Source organism: Natator depressus, chromosome 27 (genome assembly GCF_965152275.1).
Source record: "Natator depressus isolate rNatDep1 chromosome 27, rNatDep2.hap1, whole genome shotgun sequence".
In the NCBI taxonomy this organism is placed as follows: Eukaryota; Metazoa; Chordata; order Testudines; family Cheloniidae; genus Natator; species Natator depressus.
The window spans coordinates 10164745-10191772 of record NC_134260.1 but is presented as its reverse complement, the minus strand read 5'-3'; the positions used below and the strand labels follow the sequence as shown (position 1 = coordinate 10191772).

The window sequence follows — 27028 nt, the reverse complement described above, 5'->3', positions numbered from 1 at the left end:
CTACATTGATGGAAAAACTCCTTCGGTCAATGTAGAAGGCATCTATACTACTCTGCCACAGCATGTACCCACTGGGCTTTTTGTTTCCGCTTTCTGCCTTTGCTTTCTGTGGCCCTGAAAAGTAAAACCCCTTCTACACTACACTGCCCATTTTTATTTCCTTTGAACTCTTGTTAAAAGTCAGGACTGTAACGTCACTCTACATTAGCCAAAATGAATTTGTCATGCAAATTTCAGGGTAAGTTTTCAAATTATGCTGCAGGGATTCAGCTGTGCAGTTCCAGCTGATATTATTTGGAGTTTTGCAGCTGAAATTCAATGCAGGGAATTTTCCCCTTAATAGGGCTGATGTTCAATGGAATAGAGAAGACATCACACAGGAATTCTTCTTACAAAAGAATTTTTCATTAAACAAAACAAGAGTTGGCAGTAAGCAGACACTGCCAAAGGGAGTAGATATACATTGAGTTCCGGTACAACAGTTTCACATCAAGACACCCATAAACTCCTGACATTTTTTTTTTTAAGGCAAATGTTATTGGTCACACATTGCTGTTTCATGCTCTGAAAGCTGTATAACTGGAGGCAATCACCAATCAGTATATTTGAAAAGAAACAACAAAATGTTTCTGTCATTTCCTGATGAACAGATTGTCTACAGGAGTGAGCATCTCCCAGACTTCAGGAGGCAAAACAGTGCCGTCATTCTGCTCAGTCCCTGTAAGGAAGGAAATACAACACCACGCACATTGAATAGGTGGACTAAGATACATTCTTCCTAGCACTTTTCATAGAAGTTCTAACATTACATATGATAGGAGAAGTGAAGAAGGCAGTGTGAGTAGGCAGCAGCCTCACTGTCAACATTCACCTTTCAGACTAGCTACAGTTCAGACCAAGAAAACAGATCAGCTTCGAGTCAGATATCACACTGCATAATGCCAGTTAGGGACCGATTCTGCACCCTCACCCCCCCAGCCACTATACACTTCTCCAGCAGTGCATAGGGGCCAGACAGAAGCCTCAAGTGTTGGGAGAATTGCTTGGGTACAGGAGCTATATCAGGCTAATATCTGAGGCCTTATATACCCCTCTCACAGCCCTCAGAGAAAGGTGGAGTAGTGTAGCCCTCAGTGCTATGGAGGATTCTGTTGTGTAATCCATAGACAGCCCTGGGGAGGTTACTGTAAATTATGCTGTGGGCTGTACTCACTGCGGTAGCAACCTCGAATCTGCCCTCTCTCTCTCCCTGGAATGCACCTTCTCTGTTGTGCCTCCCTGTCCCAGATCACTGCATGAGTTCATTGCTATTCCTATATGCAAATTTATGCCAGAAACTGACAATACTAGTAGATTACACCTATTTCATTCTGAAGGATCCCAAAGTGCTAAACATATAGTCATTAGTCACCCAACAATGAAAGGCAGCAAGCTTTCTACAGTAGCAACACTATCCAATAATCTTTAGGTAGGGAAGTGAAGAAGAATTTATCCAGTTGAAACTCAGCAGGAATCTAGGAAGGCAGAATGTAATCACCCAGCATGAAAGGAGACTGGATTTAGCACCCCCTGGTGTTACAAAAAGTGTCATGGGATTTTAATTGAGCCCATGTGTTCCAAGCTTTGGTGTTACATATTATCAAAAGATGCTGGGTAAAATTTTCAGGAGTGTCTCACAGCCAGATTTTTAGAGGTATATAGTCACTTAAAGATGCCTATAGGTGCCTAGCAGGATTTTCCTAAAGGTCCTAGGTGTTTTTTAAAATCCTAGTAGGTGTCTACCTGCATATTCAGGCATCTAAATTCCTTTAAAAATCTGTCCCTAAGTGAGTTAGGAGACTAATTCCTATTTTCAAAAGTGACTTTGGCACTTAAAATTCAGATCCTCAACTATTTAAACACCTAGCTCCCACTGATTTTTAGATTGATTTCAGTGGGAGTTAGGTGCCTATATACCTTCGAGGACCTGGGCCTTAGTCTTTCAATGAAATTGCAGCTCTTGAGTACCTAAGTCACTTTTGAAAATGGCACTTAGGCACTTTTGAAAATTTTACCCAATACCATTAAGCACAGAACACTTGAGCATCAAGCTGAGAGACTGATACAATGATTATTCAGAGGAAAGAATATCACTGATCGAGTCATGTGACTAACATGATTTCCTGCAGTAACGTGATCTCACATCTGAAAACTGACCAGGTCCACTTAAACAGCATAATTTCACACTGCAATTTATCCCTCACTAATCAATGTCCATTAACGGAAAAGTATTCCCTGAAGCAGGCCAGAATGCTACGGGCTTCTACAATATTATAGCAGAGTGATTCTACCCATTACCTGCCCGTTGGAATATCCCCTGAAGTTAGGGTATTGCTTTTCCTAGGTCGCGGGTCCACTCGACCTGGGGTGGAGATCACCAAAAGGTCTTGAAGGCTGAACTGGGGACAATTTGTTTTTTGGAATACTGTTTGGGCACTCTGAAGTTTCGTTTGTCTCCTGTCTGTGGAGTTTCTGCTACTCAGATGGATTCTCCTGGAGTGCAAAGCACTTTCTGTGTAAACAAAAGTCAGATTTATATTCTGCAATCAATTTGCACCCCAGACCTCTTTTCCTAAAGTCCATGTCTATGTATCTGAATCTGAGATACAAAGGGAGAAGAGATAGAGGGACAGAGAGTAAGAATACTGTAGGGGCAGATCTGCTGTATTCTTACACTTCGACTTGCGGGTATGCTAAGATTTCCTCTTGTGTTGTAATAATGTACGTTTGAGGCACACTGGGACTATCACCCTGTGTTTCCCCAGAGATGCACTAGGCACTTAGATGATATGATACAAATGTGCTCCATGAAGATGACACTCACGTGTTCTATTGATGAGATGAGGGTGGTGGCGAAAAGGGAATATTATGGCCTTCTCTCCCGGTCCGAAACTGAGTTTGCTGAAGAATTCTGACAAGATAGGTTTCTTGTCTATTTCAGGCTCTAACAAGTTTTTGTGTGATCTATGGACTTTTGAGTATGAGGCCAAGTTCTCCCTGACATGGGGCTGGTGTTGCTCTCTCTGGCATCCAAATGGCACCAAAATCTGAGTGACTGTGCTTTCACAGTAAACCACGCCAGTTGCTGTTGTGATTGCAGCCCGAGGCTGAGCCAATATTGGGAAAGGCTTTGAAGAAGAATGAATTGGATTATCAGATACCCTGGAACAATCCACTGGTGTTTGGAGCTGGAGGGGAAAATCAGAAAGATCAAGTTAATGAGGGGAAGAGCCAGATTTAGCCCGATGGTACCTAGGACCAAAACTTTTCTAGTGGCCCCAGCAGTTTCTACTGGATTTGAAATTTGATTATTATTTAAAAAACTAAAGGCCGGATTCTCTTTTATGCTAATGCCCCCTTTACATTACTGTAGTGGAGTTTAGGAGCTACAAAGGGGGCAGAAACAACCTCAGAGAAATACCCCAGTTTATGGGGTTCCCAGGCCAGTGCAGAGCTGTCTCTATAGGAGAGAGGCAGTGAAGTGGGCACACTGGAGGAGGGAGGGGACAGTCTTAGCATACTGTTCTCCAGATATTATCACCTCTCACAGGGCCCATTTGGGGCTGCTGCAGCCAGAGCATAGGTTGGAGAATCCTTGAGGCTGCTATATTTATGCGGGAGGCTTGGCAGGCCAACAGCTGCTCCAAGATTCAACTGGGGAGCGTACTGCCTTAAAGTCATGTTTACACCCACTTCCATTCCTTTGTGAAGCATAGGTTTGGAGAAACAGAGATTCAAGGTCTAAATTTTTATCCCTTATGACTGAGGAGATAACTTCCAGCTTATGTAATGTAGCATTGTCTGGAATGAGTCTTCAGAAAAACAGAAGAAAAATTAGTAAATTGTAAACTATCCCATTAACCTCAGCGGTGCTCCGTTGCTCATGAAGCTATATGCTGGACACCTTGACAGCACCAAGGAATGATTCAACTACCATGTCAGCAGGTGCAGAATGACAGTTGAATATACTTTTGGAATAAAAATTAGTAAACTGTAAAAACTATCCCATTAACCTCAATGGGGTGCTGACTTTGCACTCTAATGATGATAATTTAAATGTCAACATTAATCATTTCACTGCTGCTGATTTTAGGAGCAACACCTAGCTATTCTGAGATTGTGGGAGGATCTGGCTTGCACACCACTACCACATTTTTTGTACTGCTCTGACATCTGACTTATCTGATCATTGCTGACAAGGACTGATTTTGTAGCTACTGTGTAATCAGAATGGGCGGTATATTGATCCTGTTGTTTAACATAATAGAGTAGTTTCCATTAGAATTATACCCTTTGTAGAATAACAGAATTATAGAAATGTAGGGCTGGAAGGGACCTCAAGAGGTCATCAGGTCCAGCCCCTTGCACTTAGGCAAGACCAAGTAAATCTAAACCTCCTCAGACAGACGTTTGCCCAACCAGTTCTTTACAAACTCCAGTGATGGGCATTCCATAACCTCCCTTGGAAGTCTATTAAATAATTTAACTCTCTTTATAGTTAGCAAGTTTTTCATAATATCTCATTTAAATCCACCTTGCTGCAGATTAAGCCCATTACTACTTGTCCTAGCGTCAGTAGACTTGGAAAATAGTTGATCACCATCCTCTTTATAACAGCCCTTAACATATTTGAAGACTGTTATCAGATCCCTCTTCAATCTTCTTTTCTCAAGGCTAAACAAGCCCAGGTTTTTTAACTTTTCCTCATAGGCCAGGTTTTCTAAACCTTTTATCATTTTTGTTGCTCTCCTCAGGACTCTCTCCAATTTGTCTACATCTTTCTCAAAGTATGGTGCCCAGAATTGGACATAGTACTTCAGTTGAAGGCTCATCAATGCCAACTAGAGTGGAACAATTACCTCTCATGTCTTACATACAACACTCCAGTTAATACACCCATAGTGATATCAGCCTTTCTCAACTGCATCATATTGTTGGTTCGTATTCAATATGTGATCCACTATAACCCCTACATCCTTTTCTGCAGTACCACCACCTAGCCAGTTATTCCCCATTTAGTAGCTGTGCATTTGATTTTTCATTTCTAAGTATAGTACTTTGCACTTTATTGAATTTCATCTTGTTGATTTCAGACATTTCTCCAATTTATCAAGGTCATTTTAAATTCTAATCCTGTCCTCTAAAGTGCTGGCAACCCCTCTCATCTTGTTATCATCTGCAGATTTTATAGGCATACTCTTTACTCCATTATCTAAGCCATTAATGAAAATACTGAACAGTACTGGACCCAGGACTACTCCTGCAGGGTCCCACTAGATAACAACCTCCCAGTTTGACAGCAAACCATCGGTATCTTCTCTTGGAGTACAGTCTTTCAATAAGTTGTGCACCCACCATTTAGTAATTTAATCTGGACCATATTTCCCTAGTTTGCTTATGAGAACGTTGGATGTGATCATGTCAAAAGCCTTACTAAAATTAAGATATATCATGTCTACTGCTTCTCCCTTATCCACTATGCCAGTAACTCTGTCAAAGCAAATCAGATTGGTTTGGAATGATTTGTTCTTGACAAATTCATGTTGACGCTATTCCTTATACCACTATTATCCTCTAGGTGCTTGCAAATTGAATGTTTAATCATTTGTTCTGGTATCATTCGGGTATCAAAGTTAGGCTGACTGGTCTATAATTCCCTGGGTCCTCTTTATTCCCCTTTTTAAAGGTAGGTACTATGTTTGCCCTGCTCCAATCCTCCGGGATCTCATCCATCCTCTGTGATTTCTCAAAGATAATTGCTAACGGTTCTGATATTGCTTAAACTTGTTCCTTAAGTACCATATGATGACTTTCATCAGGATCTGCTGACTTGAATATATCTAATTTACCTAAATATTCTTTAATCTGTTCTTTCCCTGTTTTGGCAGTCCTTCTCCCCTGTTAATATTAATTGTGTGGAGCATATGCTCGCATTAAACTCTTCAGTGAGCCTGAAGCAAAGTAGACAACAGACAGTTTGTAGGCTGGCTCTGGGGCCCACATTAAGTGTCATTTCCAGTCTGAGATGGATGTTTGAATGGACTGGAGATAGAAATATAGGCAAACTACTACAAATATATACTTACTAGTGTTCTGCTACTTACTATTAATCTTATGTTCATATCTGCTGCAGAGTGATGACCATGTACTGTGTGGTCCCTCAGGTCAGGGTTGGAGTTGTACTGGTCCGGGGCACTAGTTGAGTTCTGCACTATCAAGTTTGGCATGGAGCTGTAGTGCCGTACTGCTTGTTTTTCACATGCATTTGAATACTCGTGAGTTTTGGTGTGCTCTTTTTGTGGGATGCTTGATTCCCCGTTAACTATTTCTTTCTTTGTTTCTTTTTCACCTGAGAAACTCTGAAGCAGAAGAGGAGTGCCAGGTCCTGACTCTGAACAAAGATAATGCTGAGAATGGAAAAAAATAAATTAAATCTCATATGAATAAAGAGCAACGCTGTTGCCAGAAGAAGAGCTGGGGCCAGTTTCTCTGGTGTAAACAGCACAAAAGGGCCATATTCTGGTTGTAAATGGCCAGTGGAGAATTTCCCTTGTGGAGGGGAAATCTCCATTTGTATAAACCTAGGGGAGGCACGTCCAGTGCCACATGACCCCTCACCAATCTGGTATAGGAGGACTGCTGAGGGAAGGAGGAAACATTTTGGTAGCGTGGCACAGGAGAGCTCCACTGCACCAATCCTCTACTGGCATAAGATCCCTTAGAGATTTTATGCCAGAAATAAAGTTAGAGAAAAACACTAATTGATGCTGTAACTGGATCCCTGGTGGACCACCTCTGTGTCGGGCTGACCTCAGACAGGGGAGAAATGAGCACCAGTTATCTTGTCTTCAGCAGTGTTTTTAGAAAACACTTCTGATGTCTGACAAAAGGTGACAACCAGATCTAGGCGACGATATTTGCTTATAGGATGCACATATTTGCCTACATGAAAAGTCTGTAGATGATTAGCCTAGGGTCTCTCACCTGCATGAGTGGAGAAAATTGAAAGTTTGTGAACACCAGTGGAGTCTTTTTATATATAATATGCCCATCACCATTATTATCCCATCTCATTAGTTTTCTTGTGGATGTTCTATTTCTGACCTTCGAACTTCTATTTCCCATGCCCCAAGAAGTAGGAGAATTAGTGAAAAATCAACTGAATCTTCCCCTTGCATTATACCTGTCTTAATCCTTGTGCTGTAGCTGTCCTACTCACTAACTTCTGTTTGAAAATCTTCTCAGACCCAGACTCCCCCAGCAGCTCTATCTTCTTCTCTCGCAAATGGGCTGTTTTCTGCTCGTGCTTCATTCGCAGCTCCTGTAGCTGCAGCCTGTAGATAGAGATACAAATGGGTCCTAACAGGTCTAAAATAGTTCTGATGATAAAAGTCCCATGGACTGGATCTTGGCTACAAATTCTGCCTTATATGGAACAAGTCTGGCCAGATCTAGAGGCAACATGATTCAGAGTATTGAGCTCTGCGCTGAGCTCAGGAACTCTGGAATTCTAATCCTGGCTTTGACATGGATTTGTGAGCAAGTCACTTAACCTTTGTGTGTCCATTTCACCACCTGTCAGATTAGGATTGATAATACTCATTTACCTATCTGACAGGGCCATCTCAAAGAACCATCAGTTAATGTAAAGTGCTATGTAAGTGATGGCTATTATTATTTAACATGAATTCAGAATGCATCCTCCACCCTACCTAATGAAAACTGAGCTGGAAATCCTCCTTACCTAGCATGTTCTTCTCGTGCCCTGGAAGCTGCAGTCTCCTGAAAGAGTGAATTGTTGTGCTGGAAAAACTTATCATATTTGTCCAAATCAGATTTGGGGTAAATTCTACGAAAACCACCTAGGTTTTTCTCCTCATATTTCTCAGCTTGTTTCAACCAAGTGGCTTGGCAGTTTCTATACTTCTCAGCCCTGAAAAAAAAAAATTCAGGTATAACCATTAACAAATCATGTGGGATACAGGCTTGGTACTAGGAATTTATGTTGCTATAACTACATTGCTCACATCCCTGAGCAAAGCAGTTATACCGACCTGACTCCCAGTCATTGGGAGGGCTTCTGTCATTGACATAGCTACTACCTCTCCGGGAGGTGGAGTACCGGAGTCGACGGGAGAGTGCTCCGCGGTCGATTTTTCATGTCTAGACTAGACACAATAAATCAACCCGGTCATAGATATAAAGGGAAGGGTAAACACCTTTAAATCCCTCCTGGCCAGAGGAAAAACCCTTTCACCTGTAAAGGGTTAAGAAGCTAGGATAACCTCGCTGGCACCTGACCAAAATGACCAATGAGGAGCTGGAAGGGGGGAGAAACAAAGGTTCTCTCTGTCTGTGTGTTGCTTTTGCCGGGACCAGAGCAGGAATGCAGGTCAGCACTCCTGTAAAGGGCTAATAAGCAATCTAGTTAGGTATGCGTTAGATTCTGTTTTGTTTAAATGGCTGATAAAATAAGTTGTGCTGAATGGAATGTATATTCCTGTTTTTGTGTCTTTTTGTAACTTAAGGTTTTGCCTAGAGGGATTCTCTATGTTTTGAATCTGATTACCCTGTAAGGTATTTACCATCCTGATTTTACAGAGGTGATTCTTTTACTTTTTCTTCAATTAAAATTCTTCTTTTAAGAACCTGATTGTTTTTTCATTGTTCCTAAGATCCAAGGGTTTGGGTCTGTGTTCACCTTTGCAAATTGGTGAGGATTTTTTCAAGCCTTCACCAGGAAAGGGGGTGTAGGGTTTGGGAGGATTTTTTGGGGAAAGACGTTTCCAAGCAGGCTCTTTCCCTGTTATATATTTGTTAGACGCTTGGTGGTGGCAGCAATAAAGTCCAGGGGCAAAAGGAAAAATAGTTTGTACCTTGGGGAAGTTTTTACCTAAGCTGGTAAAAATAAGCTTAGGGGGTTTTTCATGCAGGTCCCCATATCCGTACCCTAGAGTTCAGAGTGGGGAAGGAACCTTGACAAGGTGGCAGAGCGGTCGGATTAACTTGAAATCATTTTGAGATCAATATACTTTCAAAGCTGGAGGGGGAGAGACCCTTTGTTTCTCCCCTCCTCCAGGTTTGAAAGTATCTTGTCTCCTCATGCGTCATTTTGGTCAGGTGCCAGCGAGGTTATCCTAGCTTCTTAACCCTTTACAGGTGAAAGTGTTTTTCCTCTGGCCAGGAGGGATTTAAAGGTGTTTACCCTTCCCTTTATATTTATGACAGACCCCCACTGGATTGATCACTGCCCCTTGATCCAGCGGGTAATGTAGACAAGCCCATAGCTACCATCTCTCCAGGAGGTGGAGTACCTACGCCAACAGGAGAAGCCTTCCCTTCAGTATAGGTAGCATCTTCACTGAAGCACTACAGCGGCGCAGCTGCAGCATTTGAAGTGTAGCCAAACCCTCGGAGAAATCTCCAGAGCAGGAGTTATTTTCATTTCACACTGTAATTGCATCCCTAATCCTGTCGTCTTAGTTTTGGTGAAATGTAGAATGGTTCTCATTTATCTTCCTACATAACCTATAACATAAATTTAAAGATTATCTGCAAAGGCAAAGAAAATGAGCTTGTCTTTCTGGTTTCCCTATGGTTGTTAACGAGGGCCTGAAATTTTATTTTATTTTTTGCTTGTTTTTTACATTAGAAATTCGGGAACTGTCTAAGCTGGAAGACTCTATGATGACTAAAGAACTAGTTAAATGATGCCATCACAACAACCAACAAAGTGAAAGATGAGCTATCAAGAGGGGAAGGAATTTTTTGTCAAGTTATTTTTGTTACTTTAAACGAATTGTTCAATGAAATGTTAATTAACATTTTGAATAAAGGAATACTTTGTTAAACATTCAGCACCCTCACTTTTTCAATTCAGTTGTGAAGAGCTTACAGTAAACAGCCCTTACACATCCCAGTGGTGTGCCAACAAACCAGGAAAGACCAGACTTTACATTCCTGGTATTTTGAAGGTTAAAAAAACAAGAAAGAAAAAAAACCTTTAAAAATATCTGTGCAGGCCATCTGTATACATCATAAAGAAGCAAAAAAAAAAAAAGGTCATAAACTAATTAAAAAACATTGTTTGCAGGTCACCTTAAAATTATGGCTCACATAATCTGAGGAAATTAGTTGAAGCTGTATGAGAACACACCTGGTCTCTCGAGAACAGCATTGCTTCAGGAGTCTCTCCTTTCCTCGCCGTTTCTCTTCTTCTAGGATTTTTCTCTTGTCACAGGCCCCTAAATTTATCAGAACCAAAGTGTCATATAGCAGCTGGTCCTTCACTTCTTTGTCTAACCAGGAGTCAGTGATGAAGCTTGGAGAGTGATTCACCTGAAACAACAAGAATGTAATCTATTTGCTGCAGTTGAGTTGCAATGGAAATTACAACTCGGGACATTAAATTAGTCTGAAATCTAGATTACTGGGGATTCCAGTTTAGAATCTAGAGTTGGCAAGGATCCTTGCCAGACTTCAATGTATGATACAGGTGTATAGTAGGATTCCATGGGCCAAATTCAGAAGTGACATAATGGGTGGGATAGATTTGGGAGAAAACAGGTGCAAGTGGCAGAGTGATGTAGCTTGAACCAATTTAGTACTCAGTGCAAGATCAATAACATATTAATTTGATATGCTGTGAGGACCAAATTCAGGCTCTGGTATTAGCAAATGCAGCTCCCGTTGAGGTTAATGGATACCCCTGGAAGATTCCTTTGTGCAAAGAACTGGAGAGTAAGGCTGTCCCCATGAGCTAGACTCCCACATACAGGAACAGATTTAAATTTCAAGGCTACAGATCAATGTGACTGTCTGTGCGAATGACTATTATTAGTTTATCTGCAGTCTAACCCCCTCTGCTGGTCATCCATCAGCTTTCCAAGCTGATGGAATAATGTAGGAAATGCTACAGGATGGACTTTTGTTAGGAGATCTAGAGAAACGATAAAGGCAAAAATCGGTGTTAAGGAAGAGGTTGGCGATAGCAACTCGTTTGGCTGAATTTGGCCCCACAGGCAGGGAAGGGTGAAAAAAGGATACCAGTTCATGGTATGGATTTGTTATGAGATCTAAGAGACTTTTGCTGTGGTTCTTACCTCAAGCAACCAGGGTTTGAGTTTGTGATCCAACAGAATATCAAATCCTAATATTTCAAAGCAAGCGCTACCCACAGTGTGGTTGGGGAAGCAAGTGTGATAGTTATGTTTGATAATAGGATGTGCTGATATCAGGGTTTTAATAACAACATCTTCTATATTCCGCCACATCTGGTCGGTATCATAGCTATGCTTCTGCATGTACTTATTAAAGGTGGAGAGCTTCCTATGAAGAAAAAAAGGAAGTTGGTAGCCCATATTAATGGCAAATCACTTCACAGTAAGCATTTTTCTGTATGTTTCAATGCTGCTTAAGTTAAGCATAGAAATTTGGGTCTCATGGAGATCCACGTACCCACAGAAACAAAATAAGGATTAACAGAACAAGTTGTTAGTCAAACTCTTGCATAGATCAATATAAGAGCTTCTCAGACATTGAGGATGGAAGACACACTAATACGTAGGGTCTCAACCAAATATGCTATGAATGTCAGTGAAGTGTGTCCTGCCTGCCTTTACCATGTTGCTAATAGGGAGAGGATCCCAGATATATGGGAAGGGATTCCCTGTATGAAAAAGAAGAACCATTGTTCTAATTAACCTCTTGCTCTTAGGACAATCCTATGCTTGAAAATTGTATTAGTATAACCACATCAGTTGGGGGCGAGGTGATTTTTAATGATATAGTTATACTAGCATAAGCCCTAGCATGGACACAGTTATACTGGTATAAAGGTGCCTTATACTAGTATAATTATTCCTGTTCCTGTATGGGAATGGCTATACCAGCATAAAGCACCTTTATACTAATCTAACTGCGTCCACACTAGGGGAGCTGTACAGCTTTAACTTAGAGCAGTACAACTTTCATGTATAGACCAGGCTTTAGGATAGGAAATGGAAAGAAGCCACACATTATTGGACAGTGACCTAGGCCTTGTCTATACTATGAAATTAGGTCGATTTTATAGAAGTCGATTTTTAGAAACTGATTTTATACAGTCGATTGATCGTTCCCCTCTATTCGACATTGGTGAGGCCTCATCTGGAGTACTGTGTCCAATTTTGGGCCCCACACTACAAGAAGAATGTGGAAAAATTGGAAAGAGTCCAGCGGAGGGCAACAAAAATGATTAGGGGACTGGAACACATGACTTATGAGGAGAGGCTGATGGAACTGGGATTCTTTAGTCTGCAGAACAGAAGAATGAGGGGGGATTTGATAGCTGCTTTCAACTACCTGAAAGGGGGTTCCAAAGAGGATGGATCTAGACTATTCTCAGTGGTAGCTGAAGACAGAACAAGGAGTAATGGTCTCAAGTTGCAGTGGGGGAGGTTTTGGTTGGATATTAGGAAAAACTTTTTTACTAGGAGGGTGGTGAAACACTGGAATGCGTTACCTAGGGAGGTGGTGGAATCTCCTTCCTTAGATATTTTTAAGGTCAGGCTTGACAAAGCCCTAGATGGGATGATTTAGTTGGGGATTGGTCCTGCTTTGAGCAGGGGGTTGGATTAGATGACCTCTTGAGGTCCCTTCCAACCCTGATATTCTATGATTCTATGTCCACACTAAGTGCATTAAGTCGCCGGAATGTGTCCTCACTACCATGGTTAGCATCAACTTACAGAGCTGCCCATTGGAATTCTGAGTTAAGCTCCCAATGCCTGATGGGGCAAAAACATTGTCGTGGGTGGTTTTGGGTACATGTCGTCAGGCCCCCCTCCCTCCATGAAAGCAATGGCAGACAATCGTTTTGCACCTTTTTTCCTGGGTTACCCATGCAGATGCCACACCACGGCAAGAATGGAGCCCACTCAGCTCACCGTCACCGTACATCTCCTGGGTGCTGCTGGCAGGTGTGGTACTGCATTGCTACACAGCAGCAGCTCCTTGCCTTCGCGGCAGATGATGCAGTAGGACTGATAGCCATTGAACATCTCCTGGGTGCTCCTGGCAGACCTCGGTGAGGTCGATCAGGGGTGCCTGGACAGACATGGCTATCCTCCTCTTAGAGCACTGAATGGGAGCCAGAGACTTCAGGTCATTCTCTTCTTTAAGTTTCATCTCATGGAGATTCAGTCTTGCCTGGAATATCATGCGAGCTGGAGGCTTCTGCCTCAGGCTGCTCTCCCAGCCAGCAGCACTGTGCAGTAACACCTACCCCAGCCTACCCCTTGCTCCCATAGCTCAGGAAGCCTGGACAGTAGTAAGGAGCAGTTCAACTTTAGAAGATTAAACTCGATAAGTTTATGGAGGAGATGGTATGATGGGATAACATGATTTTGGTAATTAATTGATCTTTAACTATTCATGGTAAATAGGCCCAATGGCCTGTGATGCGATGTTAGATGGGGTGGGATCTGAGTTACTACAGAAAATTCTTTCCTGGGTATCTGGCTGGTGAATCTTGCCCATATGCTCAGGGTTTAGCTGATCGCCATATTTGGGGTTGGGAAGGAATTTTCCTCCAGGGCAGATTGGAAGAGGCCCTGGAGGTTTTTCACCTTCCTCTGTAGCATGGGGCACGGGTCATTTGCTGGAGGATTCTCTGCTCCTTGAAGTCTTTAAACCACGATTTGAGGACTTCAATAGCTCAGAAATAGGTGAGAGGTTTTTCGCAGGAGTGGGTGGGTGAGATTCTGTGGCCTGCATTGTGCAGGAGGTCGGACTAGATGATCATAATGGTCCCTTCTCACCTTAGTATCTATGAATCTATACGCTGAGCAAGTGAAGAATGGTGGTAGAATTGCCTTTGGACATTTAAAAGCTCACTGGCGCTGTTTGCTGACTAGACCAGACCTCAGCGCAACCAACATTCCCATAGTTATTGCTGCTTGCTGTGTGCTCCATAATATCTGTGAGAGTAAGGGGGAGACATTTATGGCGGGGTGGGAGGTTGAGGCAAATTGCCTGGCATCCAATTTTGAGCAGCCAGACACCAGGGTGAAGAGTACAGTAAGGCGTGCTGTGCATCAGAGAGGCTTTGAAAACCAGTTTCATGACTAGCCAGGCTTCGGTGTGACAGATGTGTGTGTTTCTCCCTGATGCAAACCCGCCCCCTTTCTTGATTTTAATTCCCTGTAAGCCAACCACCCTCCCGCCTTCGAAATAAAGTAACTATTGTTTTGAAACCATGCATTCTTTCTTTATTAATTAAAAAAAATGAGATAACAGACAAGGTAGCCTGGGTGGGGTGGGGGAGGAGGGAAGGACAAGGCCACATTGCTTATTGTAGCTACACTAAAAATCAAACTGTTTGAATGACAGCCTTCTGTTGCTTGGGCCATCCTCTGGAGTGGAGTGGCTGGGAGCCCGGAGCCTCCCCACCCCCGTGTTCTTGGGCGTCTGGGTGAAGAGGCTATGGAACATGGGGAGGAGGGTAGGCAGTTATACAGTGGATGCAGCGGGGGTCTGTGCTCTTGTTGACTTTCCTGAAGCTCCAACAGATGCTTCATCATGTCCGTTTGCTCCCCCAACAGATGCTTCATCATGTCCATTTGCTCTCCCATTAGCCTCAGCATCATGTCCTGCCTCTGCTCTTCATGCTCACTTAATTTTTTCCTGGCCTCTGCCACTGAATGCTTCCATGCACTAAGTTGTGCCCTATCAGTGCGGGAGGACTGCATGAGCTCAGAAAACATGTAATTGCAAGTGCGTTTTTTTCGCCTTCTAATCTGCGATAACCTCAGGGATGGAGATGATAGGGGGAGCGTAGAAACATTCTACGCTCTACGATTCTGGGGGGACTGCATGATCACCTGTGCTGCTGAGTGCTCCTGAGTTTGCCACGCTGACCAAACAGGAAATGAAATTCAAAATTTCCCGGGGCTTTTCCTGTGTACCTGGCTAGTGCATCGGAGTTCAAAGTGCTGTCCAGAGCAGTCACAATGGAGCACTCTGGGATATCTCCTGGAGGCCAATATCGTTGATTTGCATCAGCACTACCCCAAATTCAACCCAGCAAGGTCGATTTTAGCGCTACTCCCCTAGTTGGGGGGGGGGGGGGGAGTACAGAAATCGATTTTAAGAGCCCTTTAGGTCGATGGAACAGGGTTCGTTGTGTGGACGCAGTCATTTTTAAATCGACCTAATGCGACTAAATTTAACCTAACCCTGTAGTGTTGACCAGGCCCAAGGCATTGCTCCAAGACAATTCATACTAGTGGAGCCTTTCTGGCACCAACAGAGCACTGCAGAAGAAACATTGGCACCGCTGGAGTTCCTGCTGCTATTGGCAAAGAGCAATACTGCTAAGAAGAAATGGATACCACTGAAGTCCTAGTGGCAATGGACAGGATACTATGTAGAAACAGCTAGAAACATGGTGAAAAGAAAAGAAAAGAAAAGAAAAGAAAAGAAAAGAAAAGAAAAGAAAAGAAAAGAAAAGAAAAGGACTGGGAGAAGAATGTGGGCAAGAGGAAAAACCTGACTGATCATTATATATAGATTTATCTACATTAGACAGCCAAACATAACCACCAAGGACAATAAACAGAGTGATGTAATCCAGAAGCACCAGTTGCAACAAACGCATTGGTATTTCCAATTTGAAGGACAGTTCACTTTTTTTTCCTCCTGCTTCTGGCCTCTCACTAATATTCATCTGAGCTTATATAAATTTATATAACCAATGACACAAAATACATTCTTCACTGGCTGCATGGAAAGAAATATTTCTTAAACATATATGAAAAAAGTGTGAAAATGCATATGAAGATTCATGAGAACAGACTAACATCCCCTGGCTGTGATTAATGTTCTCTCTCTCTTACCTCTTACTTCCAGAATCTTCATCTCGGACAAAATTAGTACTGTGCTTGTTAATGGAATAATTAGTCAGGTGCATGCAGACATCATCCTACAAATAAACGAATGGGTTATAGGGTGAGAGAGACATCTGCCTTCTTCACTCTCCCTGTACATGATGATACCTGGTCACACTACTTAATGCAGAAAAAAATCTAAGTACAAGACATTTAATAGCAGTACTTATCTCATCGCTCTCATGATCGCAACACAGTCTTAAGATCATTTAAATGGGACCACTTGCATGAGTAAAGTCATTGTGGTATGCATCCGACGAAGTGAGCTGTAGCTCATGAAAGCTTATGCTCAAATAAATTTGTTAGTCTCTAAGGTGCCACAAGTACTCCTTTTCTTTTTGTGGTATGTAAGTGTTTGCAGGATCAGCCCCTAACTGCCCAGAAACTATTATGTAGTGTTATTGTGTGCTGTTAAACTCTAGCTATGTTCTACCACAGAGGTGGCTGCATTTCAGTGGTGGGTGAGATGATTCATCTATAACCTTACCCATGTCACTTTGATGAAGTGAGGCTTAATTATTATTGTTTGTGAAGGGCGTGCAGATCCTCAGATTAAAGGTATTGTAGCAGTCCAAAGCATTATTGTTTCTCTGTGCCACTACGTTTCAACAGATAGTTCCTGTTGTTATGAATTTGAATGGTGTTAATTTATGTTAACAGGGTTCTTTACTCACCAGATTGCTGTGTGAGGGGTCAGAGTAGGCTGATGTAGCAAAGCGTGCAAGGCCCTCATTATAGACAAATATCCTCAGAGGGTCACATGATGTCACAAGCACATAAATCCTCAGATCAAACTTAAAACGATCAATAATAAAAGGCTGGGAAAGAGAAGATGAAACTGAGTTGCTTATAGTTTGTTTGAAGTACAAGAGGAACATTAGTAACTCATTAACTCGAGACTGAGGTGATGAAAATAGCTGTACAGTCCCACCTACAAGCTGAAAAAACAAAACCAAGACATGCAATCCTTATAACAATACTTAGCACATATACATCACCTTCCTTAATCAAAGTGCTAGACAGATATTCAGTAATTAAGCCTTACAACATTCTTTGGGCGATAACAACACTTCCTTATCTATCTCTATTTTAGAAATTGGGAAACTGTCTGGGTTAAGACATTCCATCCAAATAAGGGTAATTGCAAACTTTATGCAGAGCATGATCATTTTAATAAGATCACATGATCAGAACTAGTCATGGACACTTAATAGATCTAGGTGTTCTTAATATGCAAACAACAATTTACATGTACCCCAGTATCCAGTATATAAGCAATTCTTGCTAGAGTACTTTTCTCTTAAAATTATGTTTCTTATAGTTATTCAAATATTGGGAAATTGGGGAATTTAAGAACAGTAATGTATTCTATCGTACTGAGCACAGCAGCAACACTATAATAGTAATTAAACTAATCCGTCATTGAGTTCTTTACATGTTCTGAGCATTGAACAAACTCATTAATCGTCACATAAAGTCTATGAGGTGGATAGGTTCCCTCCCCATTTTAAAAGTGGGGGGAAACAGACATGGAACAATGATTTGCTGAAAGCCACACAGTGAGTCAGCACAAGAGAAGATATAAACTCTAGCAGTTCTGAATCCCAGCTCCCCAGACCATGCTTTATCTCTCTAAAAAAAATCAGTAATAAATAATAATGAAACATATTCAAAATGAAAGAACAAACCAGAGTAAAAACTTAGGTTCTGGTATTTACATTATAGGTGTCCCAAAGACACAGGAGATCCCAGAGGCTTGAATGTGGATGTTTGCTTAGGAAGAGAGGGTAATGCTAAGATGTCAGCCAAAAGATTCTTGAGTAAAATAGGTTATAAACAGGTTTGTGGGACTGGGTACAAACAATCCCTTCACTCTCTCCTCCAGTTGGGCCTACGGAAATATTGTGTATCTTTGAGAGCTAACTCACTCTACAGCAGGAAGGAGATTTCCCTCACCTAGTTAGGTTCACCCAGCAAAGGTGAATTAGCTTATATAAAAAGCTTATTCAAAAATTACTTAGGAACCCAATGGCACACAAAAGAGGGATTATTTCAATGGTCATGTATTCAAAGGCAATGAGTGCTGTTTATGACTGGATGATCACAGGCAAGCAAGGCTGAGCTGAATTAAACTCTGGTTTAATGACATAAAAGTAATCTTGGGATGTGGAATAGGGAGATTACCCTTGAGATGTAGAGCTGGCAGATCATATCCTCTCCAGGTTTTATGTCTTTCAAAGATCTGGTGATGAAGATGCCTCTCCCCTGACAGCCAGAGTCGGGCTTACAGATGTATGTCTTATGTTTCCTTGATCTGCTATAGGTCTGCAAATCCCCATAGCTGTAGGGAAAGATGATGCGGGGGGGGAGAAAGAAAAGCAAGACAATCAGAATTACATGATTCTGAGGTTTGATGTCTCACAGCCTACCAATGCTAGAAACGTTTTGGCAGACAAATGCAAATGTCTACAGAACCAGTGATCACAAAGAAAAAAAAAATCTGTCCCTCCAGAGCCAGGAATACAACCTGTTCTCTAGCTCTCAGTAAACCTTTATTTCCAGTAGAAGCAAGTCTGGAGTGAATCACACAGTCTTATGGGAATGATCTCTTTTTTGATTTTTAGAGAAAAGAGATTTTTAATATGATATAGAAATCATCTCCTCTTCCAAAGAGGGAAGATACTTCATCCCATTGAGTAATACAGCAATGGACTTCATCCAGAAAAATAAAAGGAATTTTATTCCATTCACTGCCAAGGGGCTTGCATCACCAGCGAATACATGGTGCAGTCAGCTCAAAGCAATATCATTCTACTATGAAAATGTTCCTAGTCTTTTTCCATTACTCTGGGTAAAGAAAAGAGCAGAAAGATAATGGGTTTGATTCTCTTCTTACTTGCTCAAGTTTTACTTTGGAGCATCTTCATGGAGCTCTAAGAAGATACTCTCAATTTACACTGGTGTAAGAGGAGACTCAGGCCCAAAGTAAGGAAGGCTGACATAAAGGATGAGAGGAAAAAGTGAGGGTGATGGTGAAGAGAAGCAAGACAAGAGGAAAATCAGTCAGTAAACATTGTAAGGAAGACTCACTCAGCAGGAAGACACCAGGTCCTGGGAAAGAAGTTAAATTCTTTAGGAAAGAGCTTTAGCATCCTGCTCATGTTCCTGGCCAGCAGATCCTTCCTACATATTTCACTCATCCCAGGGAAGTGGTTGATTTTCTGGAAAGAAGTCCAGAGAAAAGGCATAATAATAAGCATCTTCCTGGTCTCTTGGTCATTTGCACTGGGGAAAAAAGTAATAATTTAATATCCACTCCACCTCACAGAGATCAGTACCTGATAACTTTTCATTTCCATTACCCGATCCAGTGAGACTGAATAGTCTGTCCAATAGAGGGTCCACTCATCATTCTCACCTGCTTCCCGTAAGCCATACTGCTTAGCAGCCCGACGCACTGCATCATAAGAAAAGAAACAGTTTCAATCATACTAGCAATTTAGACTTTAGAAAATTCTGTTTGGACTCAGAAGGAGATATAGAATCATGGTTCAGTTATACCACTCAGCTCAGATATCTATAGACCTCAGCTCTACTCTGAGTGGCAGCTTCCAGTCCCCTAATCTCTATGGATATGCTGCCCAAAAACCATCCATTTTGTCTGACAAATTGGACAGTCACTGGTGACTACTGAACAAGTTGACCTCTCCAGTATGCTGCTAGAAACTTCACACTAGCTAGCAAAAATTGCAGGATGGAGTAAGCTTGCATTGCTGTTGCATTGGTCTTTCTGAACAACGGTGAAAAGCAGAACTTCTTGAAATAAAAAAATTAAATGATTCATTTTATGTGGAATGGAGCCATTTGAACTGGTTCCCCATGTTCCAAATCCACGACAAGCATTCAAATCTTGCACTGGCAAAAGTTCATGGATATGACTTCTTGCCTAACTTCAGTCATGAGGAGGGAAACATATTTGATCATCACAAGCTAGTGCCTTTAGACGATTTAGCATCATTAGCAGACTGTGCTTGAGGAGGGCAAGTAATAAAATACCAGGGGATGCTGTTGGTTAATAATGAGATACGCTAAGAGAGCTATGTGGTGCCAAATGTGTGGAATAACAGGAATGCTGTAGGTCAGGAATGAGTTTCACTAGTAGGGGAATCTTGCACAATGCTTGCCCAGACTGCATGAGGTTTCTAAATGATGCTTTCATTTGGTCATATTCATAAGCACTAAAATTCAGTTAACAAGTCACATGACAAAATAAATTCCATTTTAAATTGAGCTCTTTTTCCTAAGAGCAAACGAAAATATACATTTCTTTACATGAATCGACTGGGTCACAATTCTTTGGCTTACCTTCTACATTTGGGAAAGATGAGAAAGATACTCACCACTATCATACTTGCAGTTGGTCAGACTTATCACAGGTCATCTGGAAAAAAATTAAAAAAAGCAGAAAGACAGAGGCATACAGACAAGGACCAGTTTACGCTTTATGGGGAAGCCCTGGGAACTTTACAGTTGTACTTCCATAAATTTATGTAAAGCACTATCTAAATAATCATCTAATAGGCTAGTCACCAGGATTGATCACTGTTTTTTTGCTCAGTGGTCACTTCGAAAATTATTTGCTGGAGACAAACCAAATAACTATGCATCTAGTCTCTATAGAAAAGAAAGGCAGGTACTATTAAGTAAACTTCTCTGAAGACAATGATACAACAAGCACAATGTGAATGTTATTCCCTGGTTACATAGTCTCCCTCCAGCACATATCATCAGAGAAACTGGGGGGAGCAGACTGCTGGGATGGAGACCTGAGAATTCCCCATGCTGCCAACCTCAGCAGCACCCTTAATAGTATGCTCCCCGATTGCATTGGCTAAACTAATCCACTTCGCAGAACCCTCAGAAACCGGGGGTCCCTACGCTTTCAACTGCCATTTTTCACTCTGGGGCTTTGCCTGCAAGCCAGAATCCACAGCAAAAACTGTGGAATCCATAGCAGCAAGTTCAGCCTCCATTTTGCAGTCAGGCTCAGGCTGAAAGGCCACTGAGGATAAGTCTATGCAGCAACTAAACACCAGAGGCTGTCCTGAGTCAGTTGACTTGGGCTCCCAGTGCTTGGGCTGTAAAAATGCTCTGTAGACGTTTGGGCTGGCCTGGAGCCCAAACTCTACTGGGACCCTGCAAGGCGGGGGGGAGGGGAGGGGAAGATCCCAGAGCCCGGGCTCCAGCCTGAGCCTGAATGTCTATATGGCAATTTTTAGCTCAGCAACCAAGCCCCGCAATCCCAAGTCAGCTGCCCCAGGCCAGCTGCAGCAGTGCCGTAGGTCCTTTATTCCAGTGTAGATGTACCTGAGTCAGGAGCCACAGAACCAGCAATAGCATCTCCCACATGTCATAAAGGGACACTGACTCCCCAGAACCCATTTCCCCACAGACATCTGGAGCCTGTTAGGACCCAGTCTCTGCCACAGCCACAACCACCCCACCCTGTGCTTTACTCACAGAAACCCACACATTCCCAGGCACAGGATCACCACACCAGGGGCAGCCTGCCACTTCTCAGGGCACTGATTTACTAAATGTGTCCCCCAATGAAAACAGGCTGTCTTCAATGGCCACAAAAAGTGTAGTCCAGGGGTCCCCAAACAGTGGGGTGTGCTCCCATAGGAGGACAAGGAGGAACGTTCAGGGGGTCGCGCGGCAGGGCTGGGCCAGCCCCCATGCAGGGTGGGGAGGGAGCGCCACCCAGCCCAGCTGTGCCCCAGCCCAGCTCCACTCTGCCCCCAGCCCAGCTCCAGCCACAGCCACGGCTCTGCTTTGCCCCCTGCTCCATCCCCAGCCCAGCTCTGCCCCCATTCCTGCTCCATCCTCAGGCCAGCTCCGCCTCTAGCCCCAGTTCCTCTCCCATTCCCAGTTCTGCCCCTGGCTCCGTCTTCAGCTCAAGCTCTTCTTCTGAGAAGGGGTCGGCACCATCATGTTGCGCGACAGACACTTGACAAGATTACCGTACTTAGTGACAGACATTGGGGGCATTATGTCATTCAAGGTTTTTTGAACCACGGACCTCATACATGGACCTCAAAATTTTTACCACAGCACTTGTCCGTGTACAGACACGTTGCCGACCCCTGCTGCTGAATCAACTGTGCTGTAATGGGTGGGAGGGGCGTACGGACAGATTCCATTACTGGTAAGTGGGTGTGCAACAGGAAAAGTTTGGGCACCACTGGTGTAGTCACAGACCCCAGTTGTATGCTTCAGGGAAACTTTTAGAACCTTGGAAGCAGTGATTAATATAATAAAAACCTGCCTATGAAAGGACAGGAGATAGCAAACCTCTGAGGCTTTACAGCCCAAAGGAATCCTCTTAATAGAGTTAGTGCTCTCACCATAATTCAGCAGGTCTCTGGCCAGCTGCTTATTTCCTAAACACGGAGGGGCATTAGAGAGAGAGTGACTTAAGAAGCAAGCATCAAGAAAGGCACAACAGGAACAAAAACAACCTGCACAACAATCCCCTCAGCAACCACCAGCTCAACAAGGCTAAACACTACAACAGCCTTGCTCATGTGGGAGGTATACCATACCCAATCACCTTTCCCACAGCTAGAACACACTCCTCCACAGAGGTAGAGTCTGGAGCCAAATCAACAACCCGATATCCCCAGGTTAAACCCTCAGAATCTGCAAGCAACTGCGGTCTTTGTCCCCCGGGGCTGACTGTGCCAGCCAAGAAGGCAGACAAAAGCCTGCTAAGACAAAAGAAACCCTGAAACGAACGCCACAACAACCACAAAACTAAACAAACACAACAAAACCCAAACCCCATTTCCCCAAAACAGAAAAAGTGAACAGCAAAGCACACCCACTCTCAACCTGCCTCCCAAAAACTCCCACAATGAAGAGAGACACAGAGAGAGCACACAAAGTGGTGGGGTTCACTAGAATCACAATTTTCTGTAGATGTTTCATACAGTCAAAAAGCTTCAACTGATTTTTAATAATAAGAAGAATTTGAAGGCGTTCTAACCAACAAGACAACAGTATGTAAATGAAATAAGGAAGAGACGGATGGAGAGATGGTAAGAGGAAGAAGGGGAGGATAATGATTACGAATTTTACCTCTGATATTGCAGTCCCCTGGGGAAGGAAGAAAAGGGGACAGAGTAACCCTAATCAAGTCTATTGTGGTATGGATTACCAGCTCCAGTAGTAAGGCTACATCAGACATCTGATGATGATTTCAACAAGAAAATATTATATTTTAACAACACAATATAATAGGAAAGAGTGAGCACATTTTACATAATAGATATAGAAAATGAATACAGTGATGAGCACTACAGAAATGCTTGTAAAGATAAAATAAAAAATAATACTAGAAAACCAGTAGTTATGAAACCAAAGGAAGCGCACTCTTTCTGTTGCAGTGGGAGAAAAAGATATGGCAGTTACTCAACAAGATTGGTTATTTAGGAATCAACCTAAGAACGGGATTCCCCAAAGTCATGAGCCAAAGGCCAAGTGATCAAAGGGCAAATGGGCATCAACAGAAAATATTTATGCTCAGAGACTGTACATCTTCTTTTTCTCCTGGACTATTCTGCAACTCTTACTAGCATATCTATTTCACATCAGAATGAAAGCTCCCCTGAACTATGTTCTTTCCATGAACACTAGTGTCTAACTATTATTACTATTATTTATTATGGTAGTAACTATTACATGTTAGGTTCTTTCTGTACATTCAAGAAAAGGCAATCCCTACTCTGAGTAGCTGACCACCTACAAAACTTAAAATCATCACTTTTTCTGAATACCTTCATTTCCCCTCCACTCCAACACATTTACCTATCCCTCTCACTACAAAAATTCTGTGTTCCTCCCCTTCTGCATAGCACCACTCTGAATACCCTATTCTCCAACATCTCTTCCCCACATTACCCTCCTCTATTTTCAGTAGCTCTACTATGAACATATTCTGCCCTCTTCAGGACTTTTACAGCCCTTTCAATAGTTATTTCTAACCTCTTTCTCTTTCTTTTCTTTTTCATGGATATGTTAGGATCTTGAATTCTTCTTTTCTTCTCTTCACACCCCACTGTATCCTGATCTATGGTGTCCAAGGCATTGTCTTTTCTTTCTAGTTCTCTTGGTAAAAAGTCTAGTTCAGTTACATCTTTCTCATCTGACTCTTCTGTCTCCTGCTCCACTCCTTCAAAGGATCCATATTGTTGCAGTATAGCTGATGCCTTCATCCTGTGGAAACATCCACAACAAACCAGAAGAAAAGTGAACAGTGTACAGGGATGAGCAATAGTCCCATCAATCTTTTCGTGGATCCAGCTGCTTCCTCAAATACAGCTGATAAAACAGAATACTGTATAACTCCCTGCATATTCCCAAGTTAGGAACAGATATGTTCATCCCCTCCTCACAAGTCCACCCTCCATGCCTCTCTCCCCATTTCGACAGGATCAGATATCTACCTATATATGTATCTGCTTCTATCAATAGTGATTCCCATCTGAATGGCATCTCTGCACAGGAAAATAGCTTTGTTTGACGCTGACAAATATTTCTAAACTCCTGCTATCTGTGATATTATGCTAATAGAACATCAGGAAGCTGTCTTGGCGCAGATCCTTAGTGTTATTGCGAGAAACTACAGTGGAAGGATTAATAGCTTTTGTCTCACTAGAGTTAGTGCTCCCTTAACATCTTGTTCTCTCTCTCTTCCTAAAGGTTCAGTCCTGCTCAGATTTGAGAATTCAATACTAAAGCACTGACTGATATGCACCTAATCTGAATGCCAGCTCAGTGCTAACACATGATCAGAGGGATGAGATGAATCAGCGTCTATCAAATCTACAGGTAAAACCCTAGTCTAACAGATCAGGTTCTGCTGCAAACAGAAATCTTTGGCAAAGTAAACGGAGATTAACAATCTTTATATAGAAGTTAATGTTTCTTATATATCTACAGATTCTACCCTGCCCTTCCAGAATGGGGTTGTATTTATAGAATGCTCCAGGAGGTAAGGATTCCTTTCTCTTAAAGTATAAATAGCAAGTAGTTCAGAAAACAAACTCTATAAAACTTTATATTAACAAAAATATTCTCACTCTCTTTATTTAAAATATCATTTTTGTTTGCACTTACAAATTTCCTTGCAGTATTTACCACCTGAGTGGTAAACACTGTGCTAACTTTTGAGAACCAGAAAGTGAAACCAATCAGAAAGAAAAAGCAAAATTGACCAATCTATTCCATTATTACATACAAAGAACTGAATGAAGCAGGGGACCTGTGGAAAAAATAGAATATGATCATGTAATTAAAGACTTTATTGTAATGCATGCACACAAGGGAGGTGAATTAGGATTGCACAGCCTAACTTTGAGCGCTTGACTTTGCAACTTTAATAATGTTATTTTAATGTAGTTTTGTGTATGTGATTTTTGAGATTTTTAAAAAAACAAACTCAAAAAACAATTTCCATCATGTGGCAGCATATTGACATCCATATGGGTTATCAGCATGGCTGCAACCTTTAGCCCCACCACACGGATCTTTGCCATTTGAGCTAACAAGTAACTGTCACCCTCTATGTGGACCAATGCTAAAGGGGAATGGAACACTTTGCCAGTGGGTTTCAAATATGTTTGAAAAGATTGCCAGGGTTTTTTAACCTGGGCAAAACAACATGTTTTTCATTAGCCTTGCTCTTGGAAATGCCTGTACAGCTTTGGCTGAAATTTAAAAAAAAAAAAAAAATTTAGCCTGAGGCAGATACCCAGCATGGAAAATTTCAGCCGAAATGGTTAAAGTTTGGCAAAGTTATAAGCAACTGAAAACAGAGTCTTATAATGGGAAATGTTGAGCAACCTTCATAATATGTGGTACTACCAGCCTGCCTATAATACAAGGGGATTAAGTGCAAATAGTAAACAAACAGCATATGAATGATTAAATGTATATGTATTTTTAAAATGCTCAGATTTAATCATCTAAATACCATTAGTAGCACAACCAAATCTATAGTTAAAAAAACATGATTCACTTTTAATTTGACAGCACCTCTTTAAATGTTAACCTTAATCTCTTTACAAAATCTGACCTGGATTTCTAGCTCCTGTGCCCTGCCCAGAATGAACATTGGGTTCTCCCCAACTCTGGCCACAGCATGGAAAAGAAATCGCATGTTACAGTTTTTATCTAGTAGTTGTCTCTGGGGTAAGGGAATCATAGACAGAAAAAACAACAAACACAAATCCCAATTGATGAAAGAGTGAAATATGCCAATGCCTCACATATACATGGATGGCCTGATTCTAAACTCACATTGATGTAAATCAGGAGTTACTCCACTGAAGTCAGTGGAGCTACATTGGAGTAAAACTGATGGGGGCTGTCCACAAATTACGTAATACATATTTTGGTGATTTTCAAAACCCACCCATCCCCTTGTAACACTGAAACAAACACTCTGTCATGCAAAATTAAGGACCACCAACCCACTAATATATGTTATGTTATTTATGGGCACTCCCATGTAAGTGAGATCAGAATTAGGCCCATTACCTTCCAGAAGTTTATGTGTTTCATTATAACCTGTCTAGATCTGGCTTTCTGCTATAGATCATTATGGCTTCTGTCAAGTTAGAGAACCCTGAATATTGTTTTTTGTACTGTCTCACATTTTAAAAAATAGAGCTTTTCAAAGGAAAGTGTAAAATGTATCTTATTGATCCTAGATCAGTACAGTTTTTTGAATTTTTTTTTTTTAGATAATATAAATGCAGTAGCTTTTTGGCAAGACAAAGAATGGTATAAACCCCAATCCTGGAAGTTTAACCACATGGACTGACACACATGCAAAGCCACAATTCAATAATTATCAATCTTTCACAAAAGAGAAACTACAATTCAATCTTTCCCCAAAAAATTCCAATGGAAACAGGCTTTTAATATAAACATAACAAAAAAATAAACAAATGTTCCCCTGCAAAGTTTCAACCCAAATATTGCAGCAATATGCTACT

The 27028-nt window shown here is 41.8% G+C and overlaps 1 protein-coding gene across 1 annotated transcript; it reads right to left on the bottom strand.

Moving 5' to 3' along the window:
• Positions 1-2199: 2199 nt before the first annotated feature.
• On the bottom strand, positions 2200-20543 carry TTLL6 (tubulin tyrosine ligase like 6). The gene is made up of 13 exons (XM_074940498.1): positions 20366-20543; positions 19304-19422; positions 19056-19186; positions 18150-18306; positions 16640-16783; positions 15915-16000; positions 11142-11367; positions 10196-10377; positions 7784-7972; positions 7223-7373; positions 6144-6446; positions 2864-3227; positions 2200-2551 (listed from the first exon to the last, which is right to left on the bottom strand). Exons 2-13 carry the CDS (start codon positions 19322-19324, stop codon positions 2334-2336), a joined length of 2172 nt encoding a protein of 723 aa, XP_074796599.1. The 5' UTR covers positions 19325-19422; positions 20366-20543; the 3' UTR covers positions 2200-2333.
• Between the last annotated feature and the right edge of the window lie 6485 nt (positions 20544-27028).